This window comes from Labeo rohita, chromosome 24 (assembly GCF_022985175.1).
Source record: "Labeo rohita strain BAU-BD-2019 chromosome 24, IGBB_LRoh.1.0, whole genome shotgun sequence".
Lineage (NCBI taxonomy): Eukaryota > Metazoa > Chordata > Actinopteri > Cypriniformes > Cyprinidae > Labeo > Labeo rohita.
Window position 1 is genome coordinate 6,489,548 of NC_066892.1, and position 26,100 is coordinate 6,515,647.

Below are 26,100 nucleotides of genomic sequence, written 5' to 3' on the forward strand. Positions count from 1 at the left end.
TGCGTCATGTCATCATTTGTGAACATGTAAGAACATCTTTTTAATTACATCATGAACATTGTAGCATAAAGTTTGGAAAAGTGTGAATTTGGTGCATTTATGTGTCATGTGGACAGCAGAGATGATATTTGTCTAAATCAACCTGCAAAACTATTATAATAATTCTGAAAGAGGTGCTTAACATAATATGTACATGTACAGGTGGCAGGTTACATTAAGTGGGTAAATCTCAACAAAGCTGTGAACATTGCCATGTCATAATTAAATAACCCAAAATCAAAAAAAAAAAAAAAAAAAAAAAAAAAAGTTATGTTGCACAATTAAGCAGATTGTGCCGACTAATTCTCATTATCATAATTAAAATAAAGTGAAAAAAATTAAAGGATTTTTAATGTTAAAAAACCCTATTAAAGTCATTATTTAAAAAATGTTAAAGTATTAAATACTTTTTTTTAATGGAAAAATATTTGTAATGTATTCATACATCACGGTAACATTTTTTGAAGTGTTTCATATATATATATATATATATATATATATATATTTTTAATAAAAAAAATACTACAAATTAAAAATAATTTATATGGGTTTCACAATTAAAAATAAGAATGCCAACATTCAAAAATAATTTTATATATATATCTGAAAATGTAAATTAAAAATACCCCCCAAATTTTTTTGACACTTTATATATATATATATATATATATATATATATATATAATAAAAATACAAAAATGTTCCTTTTTTACTGTTGTTTTTAATATCTGTCTGTGTATATATATTACATATATATATATATATATATATATATATATATATAACATAATTATTTTATAATATTACAATTCACAGTTTAAAATAATAATTCCAAATGAAAAAAATAATTTTATATATATAATGTATATAAAATAAAATAAAAATATTACAAATAAACATAAGATGTCCACAATTGAAAAATAATTAAATATATAACTTTTTTTTTTAATTTTCAAAAACACGTGTTATCATGTTTTATTGCATTTTATTTGTGTTAGCTGTATTTTTTTTTTGTCATTTTTACTTAAAATAACCCAACTGCTGTTTGATTGAGATTAACTGGAATGCATGAAAAGTTATGTTTTTTTTTCAAATAAGCTCTCTATATAAACTATATATATATATATATATATATATATATATGTAAATAAAAATATATATAAAAATACAATTAAACTTTACTTTTTTCTTTTATTATTATTATGTTTTTCTGTATACATTACATAAGATTCCAATAAGAATCTTCAGTGAAACTGGTTAATAATCTAATTTTTTTTTTTTTTTTTTTGATTTGGGTTGAAAAAGCATCACTCAACTCCATCAATGCAGAACAGACAGAAGTGTGTATGTGCGCTATAGAGGGGTCACCTCCCCCGTCTCAGAGAGATGCTCTGTAGATGCCTGGCCTTGCTACGGGGGTCTGTGGGTTTGCTGTCCTCTTTCTGTGGGCGGGAGGGCAAGTAGGAGTTGGCACAGTAACTGGGTTTCTTACTGTATCTGACCAGGTGGTATTTGCGGCGAGTGGGAGCTGCAAAAAACAAAGCAGATTCTTAACAACCATACAATTTCTATACAAAGATCAAGAATATCAAAATAAAGACTCAAACTCGTCATCTGAGCCCTTTGAGTAAAGATTTATTGTCACAAAAGTGCAATTAAGGAGCATCGAAAACAAGCATGATCACATGACCACACCTGCCTTGTGATTTTTTTTTTCTTTTTTGAAATAAAAAATAACGAATGCATCAACAGAAATTAATGTAGAAAAAATTAAAACAATCTCATGACAAATACTATGGGATGTAATAAAAAGATAATCAAAACAAAATATGTTTGACTCCAGTACACTAGATAGCCAACAGATGGCAGAACAGCACTACATGATTTATACTGCTAGTGCACTGCTGATCTCAGAAATCGGTTTGTGTTTGAATGCCGGAGAGGATCCGCTGTACATGAGGATTTCAAACCAAAAAAAAGAAAAAAAAAAAAAATAGCTTAGTTTTGACATCGAGGTTTCCTGGCAAACACGTATATGTACTCAACTGAGCCGAACACATGACAGTTACTACACAGCAGAACTAAACACACGTATTAAGGCAGAATCTCACTGTGCCGTATTTACTCAACTTCAATATTCTATAATGTACAGCATTTCACTTACATAATTTCACATTCTCAGCCTAACGTGCTAAACATGAGGTTAAAAAGAGAGCTTTGCTGAAATTTCAAGATTTGAGGCAACAAACATGGGTTTCTTAATCAGTATTATGTCGTTTTATATCAAAACATTCTTAAAACGAAGATATAATTACCTGGTCAGGTTTTGTTTTCAGAGAACGTATTTTGAATTGACACTCTTTCTTCTTTTAATTCATAAAGTTTACAATAGGCAACAGTATCCACACTTTATTATTTTTCTCCTAAGAGTGGGCGAGGCCATTTATAAATTTAACGTGTCTGGCTTCCGGTTTGCTTCCAGCTGTACAAAATACCTCGTTTTGCAGCTTGATATTGCAAACTGACGTGTCTTACCATATCATTTTAACGTATTATCTTAATTATGAACGCGCTGGTTTGTAGTGCAAACAGTTTACCGTTTACCGCACTGTTATTCTTCTCGCGACTTCCCCACAACGGTTAACGAACCGGAAGTCTGGCAAACTTGCCAGAAAACGGCTTACTTCCGCATTCAAAAATAAGGTTGATAGGAAAATAACGAGAAGAATCAAGGTAATACATAAAAATAACACAGTACGACTCAACAATTTTCAACATCAAGCAGCAAAATAACTGTTTTGTACAGCTACAAAAATATCTGGAGGCGGATGAGACCGGAAGCCAGACTCGTTACATTTACAAATGACCATGCCCACTCTTAAAGCAAAAATAAGGTGGATATGGCTTGTTTTAAGAATGTTTAGATGTTTTGCTGGAAGATACTGATTATTTGAAGTTACCAACTCTGCTCTGCATGTGGAAATTTAATAGGAGATGGTTATTAAACACAAAATAAATAAAACAAAATGATATTACATTTTATAATGGCATAGTATCAACCAGTGTTGCCAAGTCTACTTTAACGGGAGACTTTAACCCTGCTGCCGCGGGTTGTTTTTCACGTCAGCGGTTTGAAGCGACCCAAAAAAACGTGATATTTATCCCCTGGAATGCGAATTTTACCAGGGGAACCCACCAAAAAAATTTTTATTTTACGCCAAATGTGATTTTTATCAAGGGAACCCCCTCGAAATGGAAAAAAAAAAACAAGAATCGAGGAATGGATTCTTGGAATCGAATCTCATCGATGTCAGAACCAGGAATCGGAATCGGAATTTTCGGAATCGAACAGCCCTAGTTTTGAGTAGCAATTGGGCAGGTTTTGTTTTGAAAACCTGGCAACCCTGGTATCAACCAATCAAATGAGCTTTACAAAGTTCAGCCTCACAGCTGAGAAAAGCAACATGCTGACATTCACATCTGACTGAACTCTCCAGAAAAATAAAAAATTATAAAAACACTTCAATGTCTCTCAGATATGAAGAAAACGTTGACATAAGCACGTAAATAGAAAGAAACATGACTCAGGACAGAGTCAGAGGATGACGACTAAACAGGAAGATGAATAACAACAGAGAATAATTCAAGGATTTGTAATCAATAATAGATTTAAGGCAACAATGCTTATTTCTTCTTTATCTTTCTTCCTTGCTTTCATTCTAACCAATGACTCATAAGAAGTATGCATGAATGATGGCTTGCGATGACCTCCAGATAAATGACGTACAGACATTATAATCATCTTTGGTTGAGGCAACAGAGACATTTACACAGGATTTTGCTGCCTATTTATAACAGCCTATTTACAAGACATTTTTTTTTTTTTAGTTTTCTACATTTTACAATTTATGTATGAAAAGGTTCACATGAAGAGGTGCATTATACTCTGAGAAGATGAACGGCACAGACAGGGACATAAATACCTCGCTAGGACAGTGTACTAAAGTGTAATATTAGCACGAAGCACTTCAGATCAAGATGCTTGTGCTAAAATGTACTTTAATCTATTTCATTTACCAGATTGTAAAACAAAAATAAGATGTTTTTATCTGTCATTATTCTCTTAGAGATTTGAGTATGCATGAATAGTACACCTTCCTACAATTAATCTATATTGTTCATTGTTCATACCAAATTTCCCTATAAACACTTTTTAAATAATATAATCTTTTATATACATTAAATACAAAAATAGAAGAAAATTCCAAATACAACCTAATGTCGAAATAACTACATTTACTACATTTTAAGGTCTTGAAGAGCTGATGATGTTTAAGAGAAAAATTGGCCCATCAGATTTGGCTCATAACAACATAGATAATCAGATATAATTTGTTATTTGAAAGGGCAGATGTGCCTTCATTCATTTTAAAGGAACAGTTCACAAACATTTGCTAAAAATTTACCCACCCTCAGGCCATCTAAGATGTAGATGAGTTTCTTTCATAATCTGAACAGATTTTGAAAAATGTACACTACCAGTCAAAAGATTTTTAATGTTTTTTTTAAAGAAGTCTCTTGTGGTCACCAAGTCTGCATTTAATTGATCCAAAATACAGCAAAATCAGTAAAAATGTTTACATATTTTTACTATTTAAAATAGCTGCTTTTTATTTGAATATATTTTAAAATGAAATTTATTCCTATGATGCAAAGCTGAATTTTCAGCATCATTACTCCAGTCTTTAGTGTCACATGATCCTCCAGAAATCATTGTAATATGCTGATAATCAATATCTAATAACAACAGACTGAAATTGACAAAAATATGACTGTTTTTGCTGTACTTTGGATCAAATAAATGCAGGCTTGGTGAGCAGAATAGACTTCTTTAAAAAACATTAAAAATCTTACTGTTCAAAAACTTTTGACTGGCAGTGTAGCATTGCATCACTGGCTCACCAGTGGATTCTCTGCAGTAAATGGGTGCCGTCAGATTGAGAATTACAGTTAAAATGCCTTAAAAATGATTTAATTCTTACAAACATGCAGTTTTTTGCCTCACAAGACCTTAATGGATGGACTGGAGTTGGGCGGATTATTGTGATGTTTTTATCAGCTGTTTGGACTCTCATTCTGACGGCACCCATTCACTGCAAAGCATCTACTGGTGAGCAAGTGATGTAATGCTGAATTCCTTTAATAATATATAGTGGGGTTCAGAAATCTGAGACTATTTTAGTGTTTTTCCAATTTAATAAAAGAAGATATATTAATTTTAGTTTTTAAATTTCAACTCGAGTGAAAAAGTAAAAAAAATGTACATTACTAATTTACTTCTCATTTTACATCACAACACATGTATTTTGATATATTAAAATATAAAAATAAAAAAACCCCAAAAACAAAACAAAACAAAAAAACATTTTCAATGTGGCCTCAGACTTCTGGATCCCATTGAATATTCATTCATTTTCTTTGTAATTACACAATATCCAGCAGTCGCAGATACAGTACCAATCAAAAGTTTTTGAACAGTAAGATTTTTAATGTTTTTTAAAGCTCACCAAGCCTGCATTTATTTGATCCAAAGTACAGCAAAAAAAGTAACATTTTGAAATATTTTTACTATTTAAAATAACTGTTTTAAAATGTAATTTATTCCTGTGATTTCAAAGTTGAATTTTTACCATCATTACTCCAGTCACATGATCCTTCAGAAAACATCCTAATATTCTGATTTTCTGCTCAAAAACATTTTTTATTATTATTATGTTGAAAACAGCTGAGTAGATTTTTTCTTCAGGTTTCTTTGATGAACAGAAAGTTCCAAAGAACAGCGTTTATCTGCAATATAAATTTTTGTAACATTATAAATGTCTATATCATCACTTTTAATCAATTTACAGCATACTTGCCACATGAAAATATTAATTTCTATTATTTCTTCCAAGCTTTTAAATGGTACAGTGTAACATGTTACAAAAACTTTTGTTATTTCAGATAAATGCTGATATTTCGATCTTTCAGTTCATCAAAAAATCCTAAAAAAATGTACTCAACTGTTTAAATATCAATAATAATAATAAAATGTTTCTTGAACAGCAAATCCGCATATTAGAATGATTTCTGAAAAATCATGTGACACTAAAGACTGGAGTAATGATGCTGAAAATGTAGCTTTGATCACAATAATAAATTACATTTTAAAATATATTTAAATAGAAATCAGTTCTTTTAAATAGTAAAAATATTTCACAATAGTACAGTTTTTGCTGTATTTTATATCAAATAAATGCAAGCTGGGTGAGCAGAAGAGATTTCTTTAAAAAACATTTAAAAATCTTACTGTTCAAAAACTTTTGACTGGTAGTGTACACATATGACGACAACATTTGAACAGTTTGTCAAAATTACAGCATATTGTGACAGAACTGCACTGAATCAGTGAAAAAAAAATCTTCTATCAAAGTGACATTGGCAAGGATACTGGCAAAGGATTATGGGCCGTTAAACTAACGATCAAACCCTCAATCACATACATGGTTCGATATGAAGAAGCTCCTGAAAGCATATGTACAGAAGACACACACACTGTTAACTGTACAGTATCATACACGGACGACAGCAACATCAACTTTACGACTAACACAAATAAAAATAAGAGGTAAACAAACTGCAGACATTCTTTGGACGTGGTAACGACGGCCCGTTGAAGGTGATGTGGTTGCATGAGCGCTCTGAGGGACTGAAGTTCTTTGAAGTTCTCCGTTCGCTGTCTGTGCAGGTTTGGCGCTTGAGCGGTCGGCAGATGTCGCGTTGTCCCCGAGGGAAGAACGTCATCTGGGGGTCGGTCTCCATCGACTTGACAAGGGACACATTTCATCCTCATGCGTGTGGCTTCGGTGACAAGAGTTTCCAAAAGCTACCGTGGCACTATGCGTGACCTTTTGTACATCCAAAGTCTCAGTTCTCGAATGATTTTGTGTATCTCTGAACCAAAACCTGATGTACATCCTTAAAGTCAGATGAACTAAAGAAAGTATGAAAAAAAACTCCATCAGAGACAAAAAAAGATCCGATTTTAAGATGTGGGAAACAAAAGATGAATAATCAAAATAACCACCAGGTGACAGCATAGTACAGGATTTGAAGTGCTGTTAGTTTGCATCAGGCGCAGATGCAGCGGCTGCACTGTCTGCCAGTGAAGAGGGGGAGATCCCACAGTTACTGTGCTCGTCTTCTGAGTCTGCAGAGGAGAGCAGATATTTGGCACATTTAGAGCTTCTGTTCCACAGCTCTGACTGATGTCTGACAGGGGGAATGAGGTGCTACGACAACTGACATGCCACATGCTCAGAATCAGATGGATGAATGCAGTACAACATCTCATCATCTACTGTATGCTGACTTTATCATCTCAGAACAGGTGATTTTAAAGGTTTCATAATGATTCTTTTTAAATATTTTGGTGAAAATGAAAATTTGATCATGTCAATCCAAACCCATATGATTTTCTTTCTTTAGTCGAACACAAAAGGCATAATTTGTGGAATGCCTTGGCTGTTTTTTCATGCAACAAAAGTGAATTGGGATGGGGCTGTCAATGCTAAATAAAAAGACAAAAAACCACCAAAGAAGCATCAGCTCAGTCTGATATCAACAACTTTTGGACATGTGGGAAACAACGAGGATTGACGTTAAATTTGTGATGATGGACCTTGATGTTGCATGTTTGAAAGCACTGTAGAAAAATTACTTTTTGTCTTATTTTCCAAATAAAATGCCTATTAATTCTTAAATCAAAATATTAAAATATAATACTGTGCAAACATTTGGGGACAGTAATATATACACTGCTGTTCAAACGTTTTGGATCAGTAAAATTTTAAATGTTTTTTAAAGAAGACTTTTTCGCTCATCAAGGATGTGTTTATTTGATAATAAATACAGAAAAAACAGTAATATTGTGAAATATTGTTGTAATTTAAAATAGTGGTTTTCTGTTTTAATATACTTTAAAATATAATTTATTTCTGTGATGCAAAGCTGAATTTTCATTGGCCATTACTCCAGTCTTCTTTGTCACACGATCAGAAATCATTCTATTATGCTGATTTATTATCAATGTTGGCAACAGTTGTACTTTTTTCAGAAAAAGAAAAAGAGAAAAATAGACATCTTTTCTAACAATATAACTCTTTGCTATCATGTGTTTATCAATTTAGCACATCCTTGGTGAATTAAAATATTTATTTCTTTTAAAAAAGAAAGAACAAAAATTTTTAAAATTTTAAAATGTAAAACTTCAAAAAATTTACTGACCACAAACTTTTAAAAATTAAAACATGTAAAACTTTTCAAATAAAAAAAAAAACAATTGTACTGACCACAAACTTTAAAAAATTTGTAAAACTTTTTAAATAGGTAAAAACTGACTTTTAAACATTTTAAAATTTTAAATGTTTAAAAATGTACAAACCACAAACTTTTCAACATTTTCAACACAGAATGGTTTCAAAAAAATCACGTTAAAAAATATTCACAAAAAAAATCTTAATATTTCAGTTTTTTTTTTTTGAGAAACTTAAAAAAATTCCTACAATGGCAGTGTGTGTGTATGTATGTATATATATATATATATATTCTTATATATCAATAAGAAATGAATACGTTCATTTTGCAAGGAAGCATTAAATTTATCAAAAATGAAAGTAATGACATTTATAACATCACAAAAAATGTTTTTAATAAGTTTTATAAAAAATAAATGCTTTTAAACTTTTTATTCATCAAAGAATCCTTCAATTGTATTGATAATAATAAGAAATGTTGCTTGAAAAGCAAATCAGCATATTACAGTTATTTCTGAAAGCTCATGTGACACTGAAGACTGGTGTAACGATGCTAAAAAATATGGCTTCGCATCACAGGAATAATGATATTTTAAAATATATCCAAATTGAAAACAATTTTTATAAATTGTAATAATATTTCAATTTTTTTTTTTTTTTACAGAATTTTGACCTAATGCACAAGTACAAATATCTCTAAATACAGTAAAGCAAAACACATTTTTATTAAAGAATAAATAAAAAGTTTTAATATCTTATACAGTGTTATGCAGGATACTTAAATATTTTACTGAAAACGATTTTTAAAAAATAACAAAAAAGTCATTTTTCTGCAGCGAGGGTAAGCATTTTAGAGGAAAATTTTAAAATCAGTTTTTTTCTTTTTTGGACCTTCTTTTTGTCCTTTTCAGAGCAAAGGTCCCATTCACTTTTTGGACAAAAAAATGTCCAGGACATTTGAAAAAATATCTGAAAGAAAGTCATACAGGTTTGGAACAACAATAGAGTCATTATTTGGTGAAATGCAGAGGTGAAAGAAAATGCATGAAGTTGTCAAATCATCATAACGTGGGTTTCTGCCAATTTTCTGACGAGAGGAAATGAACCTGAAGTAGCTCTCCTGTTGATAGCGGCTGAATCTTATTTTACATACAATCCATTCTAAATAACCATAAAATAAGGAGTGTGACCCAAATCATAATATGCTAATATAAAGTATTCCAAAGGTGACCAAATAGCAAACTACTTCCATTGGATTTTAGATGAATGCATCCTTGAGTGTTTTTTTGGATGATATGACTCCCAAGATGCTTGTTTTCTTCATATTATGCGAGTACGGTTTTATGGTGTTATAGTCACTATTGTACACAGTGTCCTAACCAGGTGCAACACAATAAAACAAACAATAAAAACTTAGATTGTTTTTTGTTCCATCCAGTTGTGGCAAAAACAAAACAATCTTAGTTTAGACTTCTGTCATGATGATCTGTGTAGCCCCGCCCACAGTGAAACCTCATTGGTCAAAACTATCAGGTAGGTTCTGATTTGCTGCGATTTTTGTTTAGCGTATGGATAGACTTGTTACTGCAAACTTGGTTAGGACACAGTGCACGTTGTATGCAAATTAGGTTTCAGCCGCTATATGACGCCAATAGCAGTTAAAGGAGGCGATGGCATTACCGTCAGATCTCTTGCTTTCACTGTCGTCAGTGTCAGGTGAATTCAGTTCTTCGTTCCCTGACATTCAGATAAAACACGAGTCACTAACTGAGTCCGCTCAGGGCAAACAAACAAAAGACGAGCGCTTTTCTAACATAAACAACCATTTTGTCTGCTACACTGACCATTTAAATGTTCTGAAACATATCCTTCTTAGTTGTATCCTTCTTTTCTGACAAAACATAAATGCATATACACTACAGAATTCAGCATAGTGTAGCACACAGCGCTTGCAAAACACAATACACAGAAATGCAGACTGAGTACAGCACTAGTAAGTAGTATACACTAGTTAGTATGCGTGCTTGAGGACATTAAATGCTACACATTACATGGCAGTCTATACACCACACAGCATACTATAAATTGTAGAGTACAGTATACGCTATAGAGCAAACTACACAACATTGACCACTCTGTACACTACAAAACACATACGAATAAAAATTAGAGTGTACTACTGAACAAGTATGCTAGAGACATTTAAGAACAAAGCCACCTTCTTTCCAACATGTAAAAGTTTGGCTGCGATAGTGCTTGGTTACAACAAACACAATGGTAAGCAAAAAAGTGGTAAAGCAAGTATAGTATAGTTTATGTTAGTGATAGATCTAAATATACTGGGCCATATTTAGCCATATTGAAATATTGATTATTAGCACAGTATGATAACTGTGTTCAGTTATTCAACATATTCTACTCACAAATCTTATTTTTTACATCATTTTGAGAAAATATTGAGTATATTACAATTACACATTTTTTATTAATGTTGATGAAATATATATTAAAATTATTTTAATTTGGAAAATATGAAAGTTATTTAGATTCTGCGATTTCATTACTTTCATGAGGCATTAAATAAATAAATAAATGTAAAATATTTTCATTATTATTTATGTATTTTTATGGGATCTGTTATCAACCAGCCCATCTCTAAAAATCATTTTGATGATAATCAAAACCCATATCGGCCCACCACTAGTTTATATCATGTACAAGGTAAAGTACACAATATATTAAATTATTTTTTAGGAAATATAATACATTTAATTTAATTTGGAAAATATAAAAATTGGTTAGAAAAACTGGTTAGATACCATTTTATTACTTTTCGTCTGAATATTAAATAAATAAATACATAAATGAATACTATTATTAAACATTTAAAATATTATTTTTTATTTATTTATTTATTTTTTTAATCCATCTGCTATAAACAAACCAATCTTTAAATATCATTATTGGCATTTACACAATGTACATTATGTAGTGACATTATATACAGATGTAATGTCAATTTAAATAAAAAATAAACAAGTAAATAAATAAATAATTGGTAATAATACTAATAATCATAATAATAATAAATATTATGATTAAATATTTTAAATATTATTTTTTAATTATTTATGTATCTTTTGGCATCTGTTATCAACCAGCCCATCTCTAAAACTCATTTTGGCCATTATTAAAACTCATATTGGTTCACCACTAGTTTATATCATGTACAAGATAAAGTACACAATATTTTAAATACATTTTGAGGAAACATATTAAAAAGTAATTTAATTTGGAAAAGCTAAAAATTATTTTGATTCTGCAATTTCATTACTTTTCTTCGGATATTAAATAAATAAAATTATGAAATATTTATATATTTATATATTTATATATTTAATTTATGCATCTGCTATCAACCAGCCAATATCTAAATATCATTATTGGCATTTACATAATGTACATTATTTAGTGATATTATATACAGATGTAATGTCAATTTAAATAAATAAAGAAATAAACAAGTAAATAAATGGTAATAATAATAATATTAAAATTATTATCAAAACCCATATCGGTCAACCACTAGTTTCTATCATGTACACAATATTTTAAATTCATTTGGGGAATATATATTAAAGTTAATTTAATTAGGAAAATATAAAAGTTATTTAAATTCTGGAATTTAATTACTTTTCTTCAGACTTTAAATAAATATATATTTAAATATTTATTTAAATAAATATATAATGTAATAATAATAATAATAATAATAATAATAACAATAATAAACATTCTGATTAAATATTTAAAATATTATGTTTAATTATTTATATATTATTTGCCATATGCCATCAACCAGCCAGTCTCTTAATATCATCACTGTCTTTGGCCATTATCATAATTATCGACCATATTGGTCAACAACTAGTTTATATCACATACAAGGTAAATGAAAGACCAAAGTTCATCAGGTATCAACCAGTACAGACGTTTAGGTTTAGAAATATTTTAGGGAAAAGTTAGAAACAAAAAGCACCACAATTTGTTAGAAATATGAACATAATATTCAAATATCTGGATAAAAATGATCTAATTTTGAAAACTTTAACACTCACCGTTGTGTGCTCGCTGACTGTTGTCTGTGTCACTGCTGGTCTCGGGCTCTTTGGCGTCAGACGCTGGTGTTTGAGCCCCATTCAGCCCCCCTGGGTCTTTATTGCCCTCTTCCTCTCTGGGTTGTTGTTCTGTGGGCTCCTTGTTATCGCCTGTAGCTTCTCGATCTGTCTTTGAATCCTTTTCTTTTCTTGTGTCTTCCTTTCGTTTGTCTTGAGATTTCACACTCGAGTCTGTGTTGATTTTGTCTTCTTTTTTTGCACTATCGCCTTTGCTGTCGCTGCTTTGTGTGTCTGTGTCGGCTTTATTATCGTTCTCCTCGTTCTCTTCTTGTTTGGCCTTCTCTTCCAAATCTAACACACAAATTCACACAAATCATTACTGGCACTGTAAAAGTGAAGTCATGTTAAGCATGCAGCATTTTTAATGTTTCAGAAAGACGTCTTATGCTTACCAAGGTTGTGTTTATTACATTAAAATACTTATATTGTTGAATATTGCTATTTAAATTGTTTGTTTTAATATATTGTAAAATGTAATTTATTCCTGTGATGCAAAGCTGAATTGTCATTACTCCAGTATTCAGAGTTACATGATCCTTCAGAAATCAATGTAATATGCTAATATTTCTGCTTATTATCAATGTGCAAAGCAGTTGTTCTGCTTAATATTTTTGTGAAAACCATTTTTTTCAATATTCTTGATGAACACTAAGTAGAAAATAGCAGCATTAATTTGAAACAGAAGTATTTTGCAAAATTACAGATGTCTCTATTGTAAATTTTTATTTTATCAATTGAATGAGTCCTTGGTATGAAAGCCCGTTTCTGCCACTGAATAAAAAACAAAAACAAACTTGCAATTCTGGCTTTTTCTCAGAATTGTGTAATATAAACTATATAATAATTGTGAGAAAAAAGGTCAGAATGACATACAAACTCGCAATTTTGACTTTTTTTTCTCATAAATGCGAGTTTGTATCTCGTAACTTGTATTCTGACTTAATTCATAATTCATAATTCGTAATTCATTTCTTTTTCAAAATTGACAAACTTGTAATTGCGTGTTATAAAGTCAAAGTTTCAACAAAGAGTTTATAAACAAAGAGTTTATATCTCAATTTTTTGTTTAGAAGTTTATATCTTAATGACTTAATTTCTCAAAATTGCAAGTTTGTATCATGCAATTTCATAAAAAAGTCAGAATTGCGAGACGTAAAATCACAATTGTGAGAAAAATTCCAAATTATGAGACACAAACTCACAATTGCGAGAAAAAAAAGTCAGAATTGCGAGTTTATATCACGCAATTGCAAGAAAAAGGCAGAATTACGACAACTCACAATTGTGAGAAAACGTCAGAATTGCAGAATGCAAACTCACATTTGGGAGAAAAAAAATCAGAATTCTGAGATGCACTCACAATTGCAAGAAAAAATGAATTGTGAGATGTAAACTCTCAATTGCGAGAAGAAAACTCAGAATTGCGGTATGCAAACTCACAATTCCGAGAAAAAAAGTCAGAATTTCAAGATGTAAACTCGCAATTGCAAGAAGAAAAGTCAGAATTGTGAGATGTCAACTCACAATTGTGAGGAAAAAAAGTCCAAATTATGAGACGCAAACTCACAATTGTGAGAAAAAAAGAACAGCGAGATGTAAAATTCCAAATTGTGAGATGTAAAATCACAATTGCCAGAAAAAATTAATTGTGAGATGTAAACTCTCAATTGTGAGAAGAAAACTCAGAATTGCGGTATGCAAACTCACAATTCAGAGAAAAAAAACTCAGAATTGCGAGATGTAAACTCACAATTGCAAGAAAAAAAGTCAGAATTGTGAGATGTCAACTCACAATTCTGAGGAATAAAAGTCCAAATTATGAGATGCAAACTCACAATTGCGAGAAAGTCAGAATTGTGAAATGTAAACTCTCAATTGTGAGAAAAAGTCAGAATTGCAAAATGCAAACTCGCAATTGCAAGAAAAAAAGAACAGCAAGATGTAAAATTCCAAACTGTGAGATGTAAAATCACAATTGCAAGAAAAAATGAATTGCGAGATGTAAACTCTCAATTTTGAGAAGAAAACTCAGAATTACTGAATGCAAACTCACAATTGCAAGAAAAAAAGTCAGAATTACAAGATGTCAACTCACAATTGTGAGGAAAAAAAGTCCAAATTATGACATGCAAACTCACAATTGCGAGAAAGAAGTCAGAATTGTGAAATGTAAACTCTCAATTGTGAGAAAAAAGATCGAACTGTGAGATGCAAACTTGCAATTGCGAGAAAAAAAGTCAGAATTACGACATGTAAACTCACAATTGTTAGAAAGTCAGAATTGTGAGATATAAACTCCCAATTGCAAGAAAAAAGGTCAGAATTACGACATGTAAACTCACGATTATTAGAAAGTCAGAATTGTGAGATACAAACTCCCAATTGCAAGAAAAAAACTTTGAAATGAGTTTATATCATGCAACTTTGAGCAAAAAAGTCAGAGTCACAAGTTTATATCTTGCAGTTCTGACTTAATGTCTCAAAACTGCAAGTTTGTATCATACAATTCCATGAAAAAAAGTCAGAAACTTACAATTGCGGGATAAAAAGTCTGAATTGTGAGATGTCAACTCACAATTCTGAGGAATAAAAGTCCAAATTATGAGATGCAAACTCACAATTGCGAGAAAGTCAGAATTGTGAAATGTAAACTCTCAATTGTGAGAAAAAGTCAGAATTGCAAAATGCAAACTCGCAATTGCAAGAAAAGAAGAACAGCAAGATGTAAAATTCCAAACTGTGAGATGTAAAATCACAATTGCAAGAAAAAATGAATTGCGAGATGTAAACTCTCAATTTTGAGAAGAAAACTCAGAATTACTGAATGCAAACTCACAATTGCGAGAAAAAAAGTCAGAATTGCAAGATGTCAACTCACAATTGTGAGGAAAAAAAGTCCAAATTATGACATGCAAACTCACAATTGCGAGAAAGAAGTCAGAATTGTGAAATGTAAACTCTCAATTGTGAGAAAAAAGATCGAACTGTGAGATGCAAACTTGCAATTGCGAGAAAAAAAGTCAGAATTACGACATGTAAACTCACAATTGTTAGAAAGTCAGAATTGTGAGATACAAACTCCCAATTGCAAGAAAAAAAACTTTGAAATGAGTTTATATCATGCAACTTTGAGCAAAAAAGTCAGAGTCACAAGTTTATATCTTGCAGTTCTGACTTAATGTCTCAAAACTGCAAGTTTGTATCATACAATTCCATGAAAAAAAGTCAGAAACTTACAATTGCGGGATAAAAAGTCTGAATTGTGAGATGCAAACTCACAATTGCGAGAAAAAAAAGTTAAAAAATGCGAGATGTAAACTTGCAATTGCAAGAAAGAATTAAGAATTGTGAGAATAAAAGTCGCAATTGCCTTTCTATTTTTTATTCATTGACAGAATCAAGCTTCCATACCTTGGTAACAAAGGTTTAAAAAATGTCAGTTTGTGACATTTATTAGATCTTCTTTTGTTCAAACACTATTTGAAATCACAAGTCAGAGTTCAACAAACTCTTGCCATCCTTGCGCTTACACTTGAATTTCCATAAGTATGAACAGAAATGAAAGAAACCAGAAATCTAATGTGACCGCAGCTTAACACTATTGCCAGAAAACATTTCCTAGAAATGATAAAGCATTCCTCTGAGATCTGCTGTCACATTCCAAGTCAATGCACACATGTAGTCAATCGTGATTTAATATTACAACATTCTTTATCTACAACATCTGCGCCAAATGGAGATCTACATTCATGCTGTGAAGATTTGTTTTCGTTTATTTGTTAAGCCTGAGCTCTTAAATCTTTTATTCATACTGAATTCATTTATATTTCTGAATGAAAGATGGATTTTTTTAGTTTCTGAAGAGATGAGCAGCGCTTGGCCTTGCATACTAAGACATTGTAAATGACTGCAGGGGTATTGCTATGTGATTGATAAGGTGTTCTCTGCAGTTGCCACGGCATTGCTTACTGCCCCAAGTCATAAGAGCCTTTACTTTCATGATTTTCTGGTCTTTAGATATGGCAGAAAAATGGATTCACTATTTGTTGTATCATTTATTTATGCTCAGCTTGTTACAAGCCAGATTTGAATATTTAGTGTTAAGGGTTTGTTTAACGAAGATTCTCTTTTTTTTTTTTTTTTAAATACTAGTTAACGTTATCGCATTGGACTCAAACTTACTGACTTTGTTCACACAGGGTATAAGTGCTTCTCATACTCTCAATACTCTCAATTTTCTAATAATTTTTTTTTTCGAATGTTTGTAATTTTTTGAGGGTTTTATTTCACCTAGTCACACTTGTGGTGTTCCCGGACTCCAAACAACTGCTTATAAATCTCTCATTATGCTATATTATCACCAAATATTGGACTTATTCTTTTTTATCAACTTGTTTTCTTTCATTTAGGACGGGTTTGTGTTTCTATTTGCATCTGATTAATCAAAGGCCTCACTTTTTTGAGAGTAGGTACCATGATTTTTGAGTGAAAAAAAAAAGTATGACTAATTTTCACAATATTAACTGAAAAAATTATGAAAAGTTGCACCGTTTATCACACTAATGTACTTTAATGATTAATCAGGAAGTTTGCTTTTAAATGCTTTTTTTTTTTTTAAATTGCAGTCACACTTGTGGTGTTCCCAGTCAAAAATGACCGGACTCCAAACAATTGCTTATAAATCTGTCATTATCCTATATTATCACCAAATATTGGATTCAATCTTTTTGTCAACTTGTTTTCTTTCATTCAGTATTGGTTTTGTGTTTCTATTTGCATCTGATTAATCGTAAGCCTCATTTATCCGAACGTAGGCACCTAATATTTTGAGTGAAAAAATGCAAATAGAAACACAAAACCAGTCCTAAATGAAAGAAAACAAGCTGACAAAAAGATTGAATCCAATATTTGGTGATTTTTTGACCTGAAACACCACTGTGACTTGCAATTTTGTACAAAACAAAAGCATTTAAAAGCAAACTTCCTGATAAAGCATTAATTATTTTTTTTTTTTTTTATCTCATATTGTAAAAATTATTCATAAAAAATGATGTGTTCACTGGAAAAACGAGGTACCTACTCTTAGATAAAAGAGGCCTATGATTAATCAGATGCAAATAGAAACCCAAAACCAGTCCTAAATGAAAGAAAACAAGTTGACAAAAAGAATGAATCCAATATTTGGTGATAATAAATCATAATGAGAGATTTATAAGCAACAGATTGGAGTCCGGTCATTTTTGACCGGGAACACCACAAGTGTGACAGGAATCCGAACACAATTTCAAAACAATTTCACAATTTAAAGCACATCACCTCGATTTTTATTTAGTGTTTGTTTGTGTGTGCGTTTATACCTTTGGCAGCTTGCGCTTTCCATTTTTCTCTGTTTTTATGCACTTCCTCATTCCAGGTGCTTTTGAAGGTCTTAAAATCAACAGCGTTTACAGAGCAGTTCAGGGAAGTGCCGCCCTCCGAACCAGTGCTTCTCACAGCAGACCGTTTACCGTCCGACGGGATGTTATTCAGACTGCACAAACACACAGATTGAGCATTTATTTAGCTTCAAGTAAATGTTTGTCTTTAGATTTTATGGAGGTAGATCACTTTTAAGTGTGATGTTGTTAGTTGTCAAGCTGCTGAACGATACCAAGAGTTTCCATGACTAGACACAGGATATTTGATATATTAATTTCCATGACTTTTCCAGTTGTTAAAGATAATAGGATAAGAATTACAGAAAATAATTTAGATTTAGATCAATTTGCTCTTTACTCATTCAGATTGATTTGTGAACCACCTTAACTGACTCATAAGAACTGACTTGAATGATTTGCTTAGTTTTAATTTAGACAAGAGCAATATCTAATTAATAATTAAAAGATTAAAAAAAAAGTATTTAATATTTAGCTATTCAAAACTTAGTAAGACTGAGTTAGTAGTCTCTTGTACTCACCAGTATTGCATTTATTTGATCAAAATACAGCAAAAAGAATTCTGAAATATTATTAGAATTATATACAAAATATTTTTTTCAATATACTTTAAAATGTAATTTATTCCTGTGATGCAAAGCTGAATTTTTAGCATCATCCAGTTTTTAGTGTCACATGATCCTTCAGAAATCATTCTAATATGCTAAATAGTTTGTTTAAAGGAGAACCGCATTTGGGATCATTTGAAGCCACATTTAAACTGCATTTTCCTCAAAAAACATAATTTCTTTACGACTGAAGAAAGAAAGACATGAACATCTTGGATGACAAGGGGGTGAGTACATTATATGTGAATCTTTGTTTTGGAAGTGGACTTAGTGACCCCAAACTTTTGAACGAGGTCAGTTCTATGGAGCTTTGGAGCATTTTGCTGCCCGTTCATTTGTCCTAACCTGGATCGTCTGAATCCAGCCAGGCCGGAGGGTGAGGCTTCTTCGATCAGCGGAGTCACGATTTTCTCGATCATGTCTGTCAGCACAGTGAAGGTGGGCTCCACGATGAAATCAATGAAACCTGTTAGGGAAGTGAAATGAGCATCATAATACACAGACGAGGGTATAACATATCCTATTGATTCACTCACCGATCTGAGACTGGGCCACCATGGTAGACTTGCGATCGCATAAAGGAGAGAAAGGAAGTCCAAGCTCTGCCTCCTTATCGCCCTATAACAAAAAGCAGAAGAGTGCCGGCACCAATTAGCATCTGCAAAGATTTCTGAATATTAAAGCGGTCATATTACAGATCATTGCCTTTTTTTTTAAACAAGAAACCTGTTTTTTTTTCATGACCATTTTCTTACATATCTTAACCAGGCTTTTTTCCCCTCAAAGTTTTAAGCAATTCTCAATTTCACAATTGATGTATTTTGCTTAATAGCATTCTTTGATGGAAATGACTGACTGAAATAACATTTTTAACATTTCTGGAATAAACTTGCCTATTTTGACTCATAAACTAGCACTATATGTATCCCAATAATGCAGAATTAAATAATGCTTTCATACTTTTTTGTGCATAATTTGTCAAGAACACAGCTTACTTGGAAATGACACAGAACAAAAACATTCTGCTCACAAGTAATATTTAATTATTTCTCTTTTTTTTTTTTTACAGACACAGTTGTCTTGTTGGTACATTTACATTTGCAAAACAATGCATAACAATAATAAAAAAGATTACATATTTATTATTTAGTATTTTCACAGAAGTTTTTAAGACAATTAAGTGCATTTTCTTACATTTGTATTACCTTAATTCAATAAATAAATAAATACACTACCAGTCAAAAGTTTTTGAACAGTAAGATTTTTAATGATTTTTTTTAAAATAAGTCTCTCCTGCTCACCAAAGTACAGCAAAACACAAAACAGTAAAATTGTGAAATATTTATACTATTTAACATAACAGTTTTTTATTTGAATATATTTTAAAATATAATTTATTCCTGTGATTTCAAAGCGGAATTTTCAGCATCATTACTCCAGTCACACGATCCTTCAGAAATCATTCTATCTGCTGCTCAAAAACATTTATTATTTTTATTATTATTATTAAAATGAAAACAGCTGAGTAGAATTTTTTTTTAGGTTTCTTTGATGAATGGAAAGTTCAAAAGAATGATTTCTGAAGGATCATGTGACACTAAGGACTGGAGTAATGATGCTTAAAATGTAGCTTTGATTACAGGAATAAATTACATTTCAAAATATATTAAAATAAAACTAGATATTTTAAATAGTAAAAATATTTCACAATATTACTGCTTTTGTTGTATTTCGGATAAAAAATGCAGACTTGGTGAGCAGAAGAGACTTCTTTACAAAAACATTAAAAATCTTACTGTTCAAAAACTTTTGACTGGTAGTATAAAACAAAAAAAAATCTCATTCTGATAATTTCTAAAATAATTTAATTTATAATTATATTTACAGTTATTTATATTTTATATTGTTAAATGTTTTGATAACACTTTACAGTAAGGTTTCATTTGTTAACATTAGTTAACTAAATTAGTTAAAATAAACTAACAATGAAAAACACTTATATAGCATTCATTAACTTTAATGTCAATTGCAACGTTTTGTAACACATTATTAAAATCAAAAGTTTTATCTTTTCATATTATTTATGCACCAGAGATAATATGATCTACAATAGTATACTGTCTTTTTTAATAAATCACGAAACCCAATATTTTATGATGTGACCTCTTTAGTTACTGCCCAATCTGGACAAAAAATAAATAAATAAAGATTTAGGTTGTAAGTTTCAGTTAATTTCATGCTGCATCCTCATTATTTCTCTCCATCTGTCCATAGCAGTTCATTTGCAAACATAATAGGTAAACGTGAAAAACAATAGCTGTAATTATCATAACCACAATTGTCTTTTGGCTCGAATACTACAGCTATGACCTCTAAACAACATAGACGCTTATATAAATTGCATTCCACATTTTTTCTGAAGGCACTTTTCACAGTCACCATCAATTTCCTGAGTAACGCTGAGCTATATTTCATTCCTGACCCTGAAATTGCAATTATAATTTCTGGGGGTGATTTACCTGCGATGAACTGATCATTTATTAGCTTTAACATGTCAATAAATCAAAGATTTAATTTCACTCTTGTGGGAACACCAAGATGGGGTCGTGCGATATCAAATCAGACAATGGGAAGTTAATTGGTTTGCCACTATGAAGAGATCCTCATCTCTTAAAAACACACCGTGTTTGGATCAGAATTAGATCCGTTTTCATTTAGCAAGGAAATTGAGCTGTCCTTCATTATTTATTCAATCATACAAGAAAGAAAGGGCCTGGAAAGCAATTCTGAATAACATTCGACATCATAGAGATGCAAAAGCTGATGGAATAAAGTTGAAGCATTTCCAAGAGATTCAAATGTTGAGGTTCGAATGCGGGAAATGGATGTTTAGAGGAGATTAATGGGATTTTTACAGTGGACGTTACAGGCTTGGAATGCTAAATAAGATTAAGACTCAATTCCAGATTAGATCAGAGTGCTGATGACCACCGAATGGGAATATGGACGATGAAGTGAGAGCGAGAGAGAGAGAGAGAAAATGCTCACTATGATTGAAGAACCATAAAAATGTCTAAAGGACACTGCTCTTAGCTTCAGACGGTGCACCCACAGGCCAATTCATGCCCTGCCTGATGCATACTGCTCACAAAAATAGCAGGAGCTTTCTCAAAACCTCAATCTGTGGTCTGATTGTGAACACAATTTCCGGGAGTCGGGGTGCTCAGGGTTTTTATAGGCCCACTGGGAAACAGAGTTGTGTTTACAAGGTATTGGGCTGCTGCAATGAGCAGCACTTCCTAGAAAGAGCAAGGATGGATTTGCAAGGTTTTCGGGTGAATGCAGTGTTGCCAACTTTTTTCAATGGAAAGTAGCTAAACCCCATTTGAAAAGTCGTCAAATGTCGCTAAATGACGTCATACGCTCATCAGCATATTAGCTACGTCGTATTGTCTTGCGTCTCTGTGCTCACATACTGCTATTTAATGCAGCCAAATTCAATAAAACTGTTTTCATTTATATATTTCATAGATATATTGATATATTTTACGGTTTCTTTTGTCAGACAACGGGGTAAATATGAAATAGTGACTGAAACGCAGCCCATTAGGACTACATAACCAGCTCTCGAAGATATTTATCTACACTAAAATCGTGATTCATAATCACGACATTGTCTAATGAAATAAAATACACATACGATTAAGACAATGGCTGTGCTGTGATTTCGGCTATACTTGCATGTAAAATAGAGTTAGAAGCAACAGAATATCTTCTTTTATCTGAAAGTGCTGCTTCTCTGCCGCACACTGAACAGAGCAGACGCAGATAGAGAGAGAGGGAGAGCGCGCGCGCTGGGAAAGCACAACTTTGCGCTCGCGCGGCAGTACCAGAGTGTCTCATAAACTAAATAAGGTTTGTCCAAGAAGTCGCTAGATTTGTCGCTAGGCGCTTTTAAAAAAAAAAGTCGCCAGGGGGGTCTGAAAAGTCGCTAAATCTAGCGACAAAGTCGCCAAGTTGGCAACACTGGGTGAATGAAATTCAAATCGGAGATTTGTTTTGAGGCACTTGTTTGGTAGCTAGTACATATTTTAGCTAATATTTTGTTAAGATATATTTACTATAGTCTATGTATAAATTCTATAGCTTTATACATCTAAAAGTATTCTGTTAGAGGACAGAAAAAATATATAGCATTAACATAATAAGATTTTTTTTCTGGTAATATTTTACACATAATATTTAATATATTTTATAATACTAATATGACTACATTTTAATATAATATTTAATATATACAAATTATATATCAATGTAATTTTATAATACTTATTTTATATATTACAATTTTTTCTATTAAAATAATTTGTATCAAATCTTAAAAGGAAAAAATAATAAATCATAATTGTCATATGAAAATGGAAGAACATTTTTCTAATAATATTTTGAACATTTTACACATTATAATATTTAATTTACTCTATAATACTAATATTATTACATTTTAATACAATATTTAATATATTTATGAAATATATATTAATATAATTTTATATTTATTTTATATAAAAATTGTTTCTATTAAAATATTTTAAATCAAATCTTAAAAAAAAAAAGAAATCATAATTTTCTATTTACTATAGTCTAAGTATGAATTATTCAGCATTTATTCTATAGCTTTATACATCTAAAAGTATTCTCTAAGAGGGCAGAAAAAATACAGTATAAAAGAAATAAAAAGTATATATTTTTCTTATAATATTTTATATATTTTACACATTTTTAATATATTTTATAATACTAATATTAATACATTTTAATATACAATATTTTATGAACATGAACAATTATGAAAATTATGAATATGAACAATTATTTTACAGTATAGTTTAAATAATCTTTTTATTTATTTATATTTTGGTAACGCTTTACAATAAGGTTTAATTTATTAACATTAGTTAACTAAACTGGTTAACATTAACAATAAAAAATGCTTCTAAAGCATCTATTAATCAAAGTTAACTTCAACATTTACTAACACATTATTAAGCTCAAAAACTGCATATGTTCATATTATTTAATGTACCTGAGATAACATGATCTAACAATGCACGGTTGCATACTGTAATAACCTTTATTATAAACAACCTCCATTATATAAAAAACTATAATCTTCATTTTATGTTTATATTTTATGTTTAATTTAAAAAATGATCACAATACATTTTATCATCTTAAAAATTTACTTTTTTGTTTTCTTCAGGCAAAATATAGAATTTCTTTAGTTTTTTAGTTTATGAAATATAAAGTATAACCCAGAATAAGCTTTGATAAGATTTACATGCTATATCTAAAAGCTGATATTCAAAAGTATATTCAAAAGAAAACACTGACCTGTCTGAAGAACTCCTCCAGCAGCGAGGTGGTCCAGCGGTGGTGCATGTTCCAGTTTTTGGCAGGGTGGCTGATGTCAGCGGTGTGCAGTAACAGGGATAAGGCCTTGGGTTTATCAATCCTGCAGAGGACAGAGATGTTCAGCCCCTCAGAGCTGTTATAATCACTCTGTCCAACCTCTCATAATGTGGATATGAATATCTGTAGATGCAGAAATGTTTTTGCGTGAACAGTGTGCGAATAGCTAAAGCCCCTCCTCCTCGTTACCCTGATGTGTGCGACCGCACTTACGCTTCTGGCTGCTGGAGGAAGTTCTTCATGGCTTTAATCTGCTGGAAGTGACAGGACATGTCAGTGGCCAGGACCATCTCGACCACCAGGGCACGCAATTCTCTGAGAGAAAGAGACATTTTTAGTATTGACTCCAAATCATGTTACATATCAAAAATAAATAAATACATGCATACAAATATCATAATTTGATATACATTTACAGTGCATTTTTACCTCCAGTCATCTTTCGACAAATTGTAGAGGATGTTCATTTCATCGTCTTCCTGCAGGAGGCGATATGCAGCGCTAACGTGGTGGTTTTCCTGTACGGCACGGTCATTGTATAGTATGGCTGAGTCGGATCTGTAAAACACACATTACTTCTGTTAAAGGCCATTGATGTATTCAATTTACTGAGTTGAATGATAATGGTGTTCAATTGCAATAGTACCTGGTTTGTATGTGGAAGTTGTTGGTGGTGCCAGTATGTTCGTAATCGTGCACAGCAGCGGCAAACAGCATAGCGAAGATCTCTAACTCGGTTAACCAGTGCTGGAAGAAGAGAGATAACATGAGAAACGCTGTAGAAATGAGAACAATAATGAAATTTACACAGAAGTGTTTTAAAACAGTGAATTCAATTCTGATTCACGAGATCTTGATTTGATTCTGATTCTTTTGCTTATATATAACTTGATCAAAAAGAGTCATTTGTCCAGCAGTCGAACTACACTGTAGTTGCACTGCATGTTTGCATGTTGATTCACTAAAAAGAACCAGCTCAAAAGAATCATTAATTCGGGAATCAGAATACACTGGTCACCCAGTATATATCTGATTCCCAAAAATGGACTAATAAGAGTCATTCATCCAGAAATCAGACTACACTGGTCGCCTTACATATTTCTGATTCACTAAAATAAACCGACTCATAAGAGTCGTTCATTCAGAAATCAGCCTACAATGTTCACCCAGTATATATTTGGTTCACCAAAAAGAGCTGGCTCAAAAGAGTCATTTGATCAGAAATCAGACTACACTGATCAGCCTGGATATTTTCAATTCATTAAAAAGTACCAACTCATAAGTGTCGTTCGTACAGAAATAAGACTACACTGGTCGCCTTATATATTTCTGATTCACTTAAAAGAACCAGCTCAAAAGACTCATTTCAGGAATCATGTTCAGAAATCAGACTACACTAATCAGCCTGGCTATTTTTGTGTCACTAAAAAAAAACCCAACTCATAAGAGTCATTTTTTCAAAAATCAGACTACAATGGTCACCTTATATATTTCTGATTCACTAAAAACAACCAGTTCAAAAAGACTCATTTTGGAATCAGACTAGGTTGCCCAGTATATATTTGATTCACTCAAAAGTACCGACTCATAAGAGTCACTCGTCTAAAAATCAGATTCACCAAAAAGAACCAGATCAAACAACTAATTCGTTCAGGAATCAGACTAAACTGGTCGCCTAGTATATATTTGATTCACTAAAAATAACAGACTCATAAGAGTTGTTCATCCAATAATCAGACTACTCTGGTCACCTTATATATTTCTGATTCACTAAAAAGAACTAGCTCAAAAGACTAATTTGTTCAGGAATCAGACTAAATTGGTTGCCTAGTATATATTTGATACACTTAAAAGTACCGACTCATAAGAGTCATTTGTTCAGAAATCAGGCTACACTATTCTTCTTATATATTTCTGATTCACCAAAAAGAATGACACATCAAGACTTATTCATTCAGGAATCAGACTTCACTAAAAAGAGCTGACGTCCTTTGTTCAGAAATCAGACTACACT

The 26,100-nt window shown here is 31.4% G+C and overlaps 1 protein-coding gene across 5 annotated transcripts in view; it reads right to left on the reverse strand.

Annotated features, from left to right (window-relative positions):
• Nucleotides 1-875: 875 nt before the first annotated feature.
• The window catches only part of pde1ca (phosphodiesterase 1C, calmodulin-dependent a), a 106,663-nt gene continuing 81,438 nt past the window's right edge, over nt 876-26,100 (reverse strand). Inside the window, exons 9-19 of one of the 5 annotated variants that reach the window (XM_051098269.1) lie at nt 24,733-24,833; nt 24,516-24,644; nt 24,300-24,401; nt 24,009-24,129; nt 19,151-19,232; nt 18,960-19,080; nt 17,929-18,101; nt 12,512-12,862; nt 10,074-10,130; nt 7,166-7,288; nt 1,655-7,072 (exon numbers count right to left, since the gene is read on the reverse strand). In XM_051098269.1, coding sequence (XP_050954226.1) covers nt 7,200-7,288; nt 10,074-10,130; nt 12,512-12,862; nt 17,929-18,101; nt 18,960-19,080; nt 19,151-19,232; nt 24,009-24,129; nt 24,300-24,401; nt 24,516-24,644; nt 24,733-24,833 — 1,326 coding nt within the window. In that variant the 3' untranslated portion in view covers nt 1,655-7,072; nt 7,166-7,199. Of the gene's footprint in view, nt 1,568-1,654; nt 7,289-10,073; nt 10,131-12,511; nt 12,863-17,928; nt 18,102-18,959; nt 19,081-19,150; nt 19,233-24,008; nt 24,130-24,299; nt 24,402-24,515; nt 24,645-24,732; nt 24,834-26,100 lie in introns of those variants that run through there. The other 4 variants (XM_051098267.1, XM_051098271.1, XM_051098266.1 and 1 more) reach the window with 4 other exon arrangements.